Source organism: Carcharhinus amblyrhynchos, chromosome 25 (genome assembly GCF_965287045.1).
Source record: "Carcharhinus amblyrhynchos chromosome 25, sCarAmb.v2.hapA, whole genome shotgun sequence".
NCBI classification, from domain to species: Eukaryota; Metazoa; Chordata; class Chondrichthyes; order Carcharhiniformes; family Carcharhinidae; genus Carcharhinus; species Carcharhinus amblyrhynchos.
Genome location: NC_137348.1, coordinates 3,200,558 through 3,210,285, shown reverse-complemented (window position 1 = coordinate 3,210,285; position 9,728 = coordinate 3,200,558). Strand labels below are relative to the sequence as shown.

Genomic DNA, 9,728 nt, shown 5'->3' with positions numbered 1-9,728 from the left:
TCTCCCCCCCACCCTAAAAACCTCTGGAATTAACCCCCAAACCTCTTCCTTTAAGAGAGAGATGCACAGAGCCATTAGCAGAGGTGGCCAAAGCTTGATCAGAGATAGTTACAACTCTAGACAGAGAGCAAGACAGAAGTAGAGGTTTAGAGAGCAAATTCAGTGATTTGAGTCCAGGAATCTCAGGTGCAGTCACCTGAGGAGAAGCATGGTGAGTTTTGCAGGATTGTAGGGGCTGGAGGAGTTTGCAGAGATCAGCAGGGACCAGGCCCAGGGGAAGGATTTGTGAAATCCACTTTAGGGGATTTGAGTACATTCAGAGGTCCAACTGTAAGACTTTGGAAGATTGTAATACATCAGAATTTAGGGGCCATAACACCAGAGTGAAAAGACTTTGTATTTGTCCCAGTGAGGTCAATGTCAGAATCTCATCTGCTGTAAACCCAATATTTCCACTCATTGACAAGGCAAGGCAGGCTGGCCACAATCAAACTCCACCACAGCCCAACATCAAACACTAACCTGCTCTGACAAAGCAGCAAAATGTTCCAAAACCCAACAGGTTCATTTTAAAATGTATTAAAACAGAGGGATGTTTAGGCTGTGGGAAAATAGATAGAAAAATCTCACTAGGTTTAAAAAGGTACAATTAGAGTTGGGTATTACCTTGTTACCCATTAAACTATCAAGGCAGTGGCTCACCACCACCTTCAAGGGCAAATAGAGATGGGCAATAAGTGCTGGGCAGCCAGTGACACCCAGGTCCCACAAATGACTAAAACCCCTTCATCACCAGGTCCTGTTAATTGAGTTTCCCCTGTCAAATAATGTCTTTAATCAACTGCTACTCAAATTTAAGTTTTTAAGTTTATTTATAGCATCAGTAAGGCTTACATTAACACTGCAATGACGTTACTGTGAAAATCCCCTAGTCGCCACACTCTGGCACCTGTTCATGTACACTGAGGGAAAATTTAGCACGTCTTTCAGACAGAGGGGAAACTGGAGCATCTGGAGGAAACCCACACAGACATGAGGAAAATGTGCAGACTGCACACAGACAGTGACCCAAGCTGGGAATCAAACCTGGGTCCCTGGTGAGGCAGCAGCACTAACCACTGTGCCACACTTCTTCCCCCAATTCCTCCACAGTATTTTCAATCCCATCCTCCTGAATCCCAAAACGCAAAAACGTACAGATTAATGTGGAAAATCCCAACAGGTCTGACAGCATCTGTGGGAGAGAAAAGAGGTAATGTGAGTCTGGATGACTCTTTATCAAAGCTAAAAGACAAAGGGTTGGTCAGATTCGAAATGTTACCTCCATTCTCTCCATAGATGCTGTCAGACCCGAGATTTTCCAGCATTCTTTTTGGTTCCAGCATCAGTAGTTTGCTTTTCGAGCAGCTCAGAGCCAGAGGGGAAGAAAGATCTGAGCAGAAACCTTGGTTAGGCTCCACCCAGAGCATGACATTTAGTTTTGGGAACCACACCTCAAAGGTAGTGGTACAGGCTCAGTTCATAAGAATGATATGAGGCAGCACAGTGGCACATTAGTTAGCACTGCTGCCTCACAGCACCAGGGACGCAGGTTTGATTCCTGGTTTGGGATGCTGGTGTCTGCGCATTCCTGTGTGCGCTCTACTTGCCTCCCACAGTCTAAAGATGTGTGGGTTAGGTGGATCGGCTATGCTAAATTGCCCCCTAGTGTCAGAGAGACTAGCTAGGGTAAATACATGAGGTTATGGGGATAGGACCTGGGTGGGATTGCAGCCTCAATGGCCTCCTTGTGCACTGTAGGGATTCTATGATTCTGGGACCATACACCTGACAAGGTTGCCTAAACTAAACTTCTACTCACTACAGTCCTGGAAGATCCTGAATGATCTAATCAAGGTGTTTATGATTACAGGAGTGTTTGGGAAAGAATCTTAAAATAAGAATGAGGCCAGTCAGGAAGCAGAACTCAAAAAAATTAAACCTGGGAGACTGATGTCAAATGAACATTTCAAATAGATGGCAAGTGTTGGACAAGGGCTTGAAGGATTGCAGAACCAAGAGAGTAAAATTAGGTTAAGGTACAGATAATCACAATCTAAGAATGTCAGGACAGGCTTGCCTCCTGTACTCAGACAGGAACCAAGTTAACTCACCACAGCCAACACTGCAATTAAACTCTGTCTGAGAAATCTGTGTATTTTATAGACTTCATGAACCTTGCCAGTGACATGGACAATTTCAGCACCAGGTTTTCCTGCATCAATGTAATAACTCACCATGATCACACTGGACAGCAGGATGAGAAAGGCAGCAGATACTTCCCAAGTTCACACTCCACGCTTTACAAATAAACTGGCTGTCAACTACTCATGTGTTCACAATTCAGGAACTGGAGGAAGCCATCCAGCCCCTCAAGCCTCTGGAGACTCTTAAATCTTGGTTGATCTGTACCTCAAAACTCCATTTACTGATGTTGGTTCTTATCCTTTTAAAGGATTCAGACCAATGAGTTGTTCCTGTATCAACAGCCTTTGGGGTGAGGGGAAAATGGACTTCCAGATTCATCAGAATTAAGATGAATGCAGTGGCCATTCAGCCCATTGACTATACCAGTTATTCAACTACTACTTAATTCTGCCTCCCATCACACCACCCCCTCCCGTGTTACGTTAACACTGCAATGAAGTTACTGTGAAAATTCCCTAGTTGCCACACTCTGGCACCTGTTTGGGTACACTGAGGGAGAATTTAGCATGGCCAATGCACCCTAACCAGCACATCTTTGGGAAGAAACCCATGCAGACATGGGGAGAATGTGCAGACTCTGCACAGACAGTGACTCAAGCCAGGAGTCAAACCAAGGTCCCTGGAGATGAGGCAGTGGTACTAACCACTCTGCCAAGCATTGAGCAATCTATATCGGCTAGAAAATTCAATTCTGATTTGATGCTCCCTCAAAACCCATTCACACAAGTTTAAATTAGGCCCAATCATATAGGGCCAAAGGAGACCATTTGGCCCATCGAGACTGTGGTGACCACATTCCCAACCAGGCCCTATCCCCACACACTTACCCCACTAATTCCTCTAACCTACACATCCCAGGACATTATGGGGCAACTTAGCACAACCTAACCAGCAAGGATATTTTGGCCTTGGAGGGAGTGCAGAGGAGGTTTACTAGGCTGATACCGGAGTTGAGGGGGTTGAGCTATGAGGAGAGGCTGAATAAACTAGGCTTGTACTCGTTAGAGTTTAGAAGAATGAGGGGAGATCTCATTGAGACGTATAAGATGATGAATGGGATGGATAGGATAGAGGTGGAAAGACTCTTCCCGCTCAAAAAAGACAGTAGGACTAGGGGGCACAGCCTCAAGATAAAGGGGGGGCGGTTCAGAACGGAGTTGAGGAGGAACTTCTTCACTCAAAGGGTGGTGAATCTCTGGAATTCTCTGCCCGTTGAAGTGGTGGAGGCTGCCTCGCTAAATATTTTTAAGAAGCGGGTTGATGGGTTTTGATAAGAGAGGGGATTAAGGGTTATGGGGAGAGGGCGGGAAAGTGGAACTGAGCCACGACAGATCAGCCATGATCTTATTGAATGGCGGGGCAGGCTCGAAGGGCCAGATGGCCTACTCCTGCTCCTATTTCTTATGTTCTTATGTTATCTTTGGACAGAGAGGAAACCTGAGCACCCAGAGGAAACCCCACACAGACAACGTGCAAACTCCAGTGACCCAAATCGAACCTGGGTCTCTGTTGCTGTGAGGCACAGCTAACCACTGCACCACCCAACGTCTCAGCTCAAAAGACAATCCCCTCATATCTTATACAAATCACTATTTAATACAAATACTGATTTTGTCCTGTGGTGAAAATAGCAGCAACATCAACCCCAAGAATAGTGTTCAAATCTTGCAAAAAAAATTAATTGGCAATGGAAAGTTAAGTTTCACTAGTGACAAGCTGGGGAATTTTACAGCAAACCTGAACTTGCCTACACCTGACCCAGAAAACAGAGCAGTGACATAACAGGATCACCCATGGTGCACTGTGAATGCACCAAGTGTGATGCTAAACCACAGCGTTGGTTTGTCTCAGGGACCTCCCCAAGTTTCCACCTGTTACCACTGGGTAATCCCACAGATAAAAGCCAATACAATCATCCTGCACACAGTGTAAAACGGGATTGGTATTTCTGTGGCTGGTCACAGGAAACAAGGGGAAAGAAAAAAGTCTCTGGGCCTGAAACTTTGGGTGAGCTGGAGGAAAACTGGACAAGTCACCAACACCAATCCTGATCACTAACCAGTGATCTGCACTGTGGTATCAGAAGGAATGAGGCTGGTGTCTGTCTGGGCTTGCGGTAGAAGACATTTGGCTACAACACCAGAATCCAAGGGTCAAGAACCAGCCTCTTGACAAACAGGGTGGAAACTAGGACCAGGATGAACCTGATCTATCCCTTCTCCAGCCCAAACCAAGCAATAAAGACAGCTCAGGCGAGACCCACCCAATAGACCAGGCATCAACTGGAGATGACCAGAATGATCCCAGTTTGATATTCCCAGGGCAGGGGTGTGGGCAGTGTACTATGTCTATACTTGGGCATCATCATCCATACCTGACCTCCCATCATCTAGGGTCAATGGAAACACCAAATTACACCATCCCAACCTTTGAGACAATTCCTGGGCTGGGACAGGAGATAGCCCATCTGTCTTCTACTCAATTAGACATCCTGTATCTCCATTTTTTAAATCCCTCAATACCCTTACACGAGACCATCGCCTTCCAGTTGGTCCAGACCTTCCCAAATCACCCATTGAAAGTGCTTGATTTCACTGGAAGTGGGTTAGTTATCATCCAAAGGTCTCAGATAGTGCAGGAAGAGGCCATTCCATCCATTGACTCTACACCAACTCTGAAGAGCATCCCAGACAGGCCCTTCCCTTATAACCCCACCCACATTGCAACAGTAAAGGGAAATTAAGCATGGCCAATCCATGTAACCTGCAAATTCTGGGTGGTCATGTGGAGATACCAGCATTGGACTGGGGTAAAGACAATAATAAGTCTCAACACCAGGTTAAAGTCCAACAGGTTTCAGTATCTTGTCTGCTTTCTTGCATCTTTGTGGACCTGTCAGACTTTAACCTGCTGTTGAGACAGAGATACTTTTTACTACATTGTGTGGTACAGTAGTTAGCACTGCTGCCTCAGCGCTAGGTACCCGATGTCAATTCCTGGCTTGGGTCACTCTTGTGCATTCTCCCCATGTCTGCTCTGGTTTCCTCCCACAGTCCGAAAGACATGCTGGTTAGGCACGTTGGCTATGCTAAATTCTCCTTCAGGGTACCTGAAGAGGTGCCACCACAGTAACTTCATTGCAGTGTTAATGCAAGCCTACTTGTAACAATAATAATCTTTGGATTGTGGGGAGAAACTGGAGCACCAAAGAGGGAACCCACAGAGACACAGGGAGAACATGCAAACTGTACAGAGTCACCAGAGGCCAGAACTGAACTTGGGTCCCTGGTGCTGAGGCACCCTTTGATTCTCCCTGTGCCTTGAGGCAATAACTTTACCCCCTGTCACCAATTCCTGAATCACGCTCCCTATAATAAAACAAAACTCCAAAAGTTTAAGCAACTGGTCTTTAAATTTAACCCTTTAAGCCTCGCCAATGTTTGAATCACTGGAAGAAAAGGGAAATTTGGTAAAGAAGTGACCTACCTGTTCAGATTGAGAAAGTTGACAAACTATCTAAGAATTGACAAGGGGGTGGGAAACAGGATAACATTACCAGCGTTTCTGTGCTAAAGACTAAACCGTTCAAACAGCGGTTAAATCGGATACAATTTTATTAAAAGCACAAAGATACAATGCACAAACACAATGATACGTCGGCGGATGGAATTCCTCAAAATGAAAAGCTGTAACACGCTTAAGAAACGGATCATTTAGAAAACCTTCGAGCCTCGACGACACCTTTTTACAACAAAAGGCTTCGCCACAACAGATTTTGGTTAAAAAAACTTGCAACGGGTTCAAACACTAGATCAGCCCAACTTGCGTAAAGTGTGAAAGCACTCAAAACACTGGGGTTAGACAGCAGCACTGGGGAAATCTGCTGGAGACACACAACCAAGAGGGGGGCTGGAGGGAGATGCTGGGTTTAGAACCAGGTTAAAATTAAAAATAGAGGGGGGGGAGAGAAATCTGGTTTATTTACAGAATTTTTTTTAAAAAAATTTGCAACACTGGTTTGGGTCAATGCTGCTTCGGTAAACACGGTCTGAATGGCCCAGGGGTTAAAACTCAGTGGCCAGGGGCTGTGCAGTGGTTACTGGAACCAAATGCAAGTTAAAGGGAAAATCCCACCGCGGAAATTCTCACGGGAATCACAGCTTTCGGCTGCTCAGAAAGAGTTAAAAATCCCTACTCCAATTCCGCACAGGATGGCAATGATAAAAGCTCCATTAGGAAGAGGGGGGAGTGCACAAACCGAGGGCCCTGTCCATTTGAGAAAACTGCCTTCACCCAATTTTTAAAATATTCTCATTTTTTTAAAAAAAAATCCTTTTGAAGGCGTTGCGCTGTTAAAACTTGCCCAAATATTGTTCCCATTTTAAAACAAATAAAAACTGGCGCTTATAAAACCCCAACATCAAGTCGGTGGGTCCCACCCCTTTTGGAAGGAGCAGTCATTGCCACTTTAAAAAGGTGCAGTATCCCCCCCACCCCCAAATAAAGAGGAATGAGAAAGAGATTCGAGGCTTTAAAACCCGGGATTTCAGGTCATTTTTAAAATAAATGGACGGGATACGGCCGGAAGAAAAAGTTGTGCCGTCAAGTTCCGAGAGGAAAAAAAGGTGAATTGCGCAGTGGCGAGAGGGTGCGTTGCCCCTTTAAGAAAAGGCGGGCAGCATCACGTGACGCCACCAGTTCCCCATTCAACCCAACGGCGGCGATCCCTGGCGTCAGGGAGTCTGAGAGCATTTAAAGGGACCGCGTCCCGCTTAAAGAAACAGCACCCATTCATCGCTCAGTGGATTTTAAAAAAAGGCAGATTCAAAATCTTCAAGCTTGACACCGTCCCTGGTTTTAAAAACTGTTCCAATTCCCCCCTCCCTCAAGGTGCCATCCATTCGAACATCCAATTCCCAGAGGGTGGGGGGGAAAGAGTCAGTGACCCCTTTAAAAAAAAGTCTTCAATAAAAATAAACTGTCAACGATTTTTTAAGTTGCTGTTCCCCAAAAAACAAACAAGAAAGAGCACTTCGAGTCCCCTCGGACAGGGGGGGTCAGGCTTTGCTCACAGTTAAACAGACACCCCTCCCAGAAACATCCTTACCCCCCTCAACATGGAAACAGACATTCAAACCCCCCCCACCCTCACACAGGAGGGTGTCAGCACCTCCCCTGTACTCAGGTACAGACATCACCCCCTCCCTCACACACAGGGAGGTTCAGCCCCCTCCTCTCACACAGGGACAGATTCACTATCCCCCTCCCCCCTTGCACTCACACACAGGGAGGGACACAAGACACTCACTACCCCCCCGTTCCCTCAGGAGAGAGGGGGAGAGACACATTCACCAGCCCCCTCTCTCTCTCACAGAGAGACAGAGACAGTCACTACCCTTCCTCAAAACACAGGGAGGGACATTGAGACACTTATCACCCCCCCTCTCTTTCACACACAGACAGGGGGACAGATACCCCCTCACAGAGAGGGACAGACATTCACTACCCTCACACACACACACACACACACACACAGACACACATTCATACATTACACGCAGAGTGGGACAGATAACCTCTCCACACATACAAACATTCACTACCCTACCTCCCAGACAGAGGGACAGGCACACAGTAACATTCCCCACCCTCCCACACATTCACCACCCTCCCACTTTGTGTGGGAGGGACACAGACATTGCCCACCCAGACAGAGGGACAAACATTCCCCACCCTCCCTCACAGTGGGAGAGAGATCGAGGGACACAGACATTGCCCATACAGAGGGACACAAACATTCACCACCCTCCCACACAGACAGAGGGACACAGACATTCCTCACTCTCCCCACAGTGGGAGAGACAGAGGGACACAGACTTTCCCCACCCTCCCACAGTGGGAGAGACAGAGGGACACAGACTTTCCCCACCCTCCCACAGTGGGAGAGACAGAGGGACACAGACTTTCCCCACCCTCCCACACAGTTCTCCCTCCCCCCCCCAGGCTCTGTCCCTCTCAGAAGGCTACAATAGCCCGTGTCCATGCCCCTAGGCTGCCCAGCGCCTGTTTGCTGCACCACTGTCCATTGGCCTTGCTGTCCGCCGGGACAATCTGCTCAGAGTCCGCCCGGCTCACCAGCCCCGAGCCCAGGATCGAGATCAGGCTGGATATGTTGGAAGGGTCCGTGCAGTCCCAGCCCTGGCCGGGCTGCCAGTGTCCGGAGAGGCCGCCCGGCGGCTGCTGCTCCTCCAGCCGGAGCCGCTTGACCGGCGACAAGTCCTCGCCTCCCCCGCTCGCCTCCGCCTTGCGCTTCCTGACGCCCGGAGCGGCGGCGGCGGCGCAGCCACAGCAGCAATCCTGCAGCAAGGCGCCCCCCCGCACGGTGGTCACCGTCTGTGTGTCCAGGTCCAGCACGGTGGTCTGGCTGCAGTGTCCGGCCGGGGGCTCACACTGGTACAGGGGGGCGGTGGGCTCACTGTCCGGCGGGGGGGGTCCCCCGGTGACCCCCTCCGGCAGCAGCCCCCCAGCCAGCGGCACCTCCGGGTGTGCACCGTACAGCTCGGCGTATCTCTCGCTCATGTAGAGCTGGCGGGCGTTCCGCAGCACATAGGACACCAGCAAGTTCTTGTGGAGCTTGATGCCTCCTCGCTGGCTGCGGGAACTCTGAATCTTGCGGAGAGACATGGAAATCAGGCTCTGTGCATTAACTTCACAATCCATCATTGACCAGGGGGGGGGGTAAAAAAAAAACCCTCTCCAAACACTCCCCTGGCTTCAAGCTCTTTGCAAAAGAAAAATTCTACAATCCAGGAGAGAGGGAGGGAAACTGAGACCTGCACATAGAAGCTTCTTCTCTCTCTCTTTCTCCCCTTCGCAAAAGAAAGTGTATGTGTGTGTGTTTCTTTACTCACTCCTGTAGCTCCCTCTCTCCTGCTCTCACTAACACTGCAAGCAGCCAGCGACTCCAAGCCTCACTATTTATATAGCTTGAATGAGTCATATTTGCACTGGGGGGCCTGCAGCCACTCAGACTGCAGGCTCCAGCACTGATAGACACCCAGACCCTGCCCCCTTCCCCCCCGCCGAGCCCAATCACAGCTCGGCGGTTCCTCAATGCTGTTTAAAATCCACATTTCTGAAACCCTAACTGACACAGGCGAGGCTGCAAAGAGAGAGAGAAAAAAATCCTCCAGCGAACTCACAGCTCTGTGTGAATCTCACTCAATCTCCCCAGAATATCAGCAGCCTGGGTTTATTTCATATTTATCCATTTTTTGCAGGGACTGTGTTTAGGAAACAGAATGCTGCGATTAATTTAATCAATTTATTGTCGCTTTTTTTTTCCTCTCCCCCGGAAAAAAAAGGATATTCTTATGTTAAATAGTCAGACTCGGCTAATTAATGAGGGAATCTCATTTGGAGGCGCGTTTTGTTCCATTGTAATCATTTTCTGCTCGCTTTCTCTGCTCACTCAGATCCGT

General features: G+C 48.2%; 1 protein-coding gene across 1 annotated transcript; it reads right to left on the bottom strand.

The window, feature by feature from the left end:
• Positions 1-8,253: 8,253 nt before the first annotated feature.
• Positions 8,254-9,128, bottom strand: ier5l (immediate early response 5-like). Its single transcript, XM_080212209.1, has one exon. The coding sequence runs from the start codon at positions 8,968-8,970 to the stop codon at positions 8,263-8,265; it is 708 nt and encodes a 235-aa protein (XP_080068335.1). The 5' UTR covers positions 8,971-9,128; the 3' UTR covers positions 8,254-8,262.
• Between the last annotated feature and the right edge of the window lie 600 nt (positions 9,129-9,728).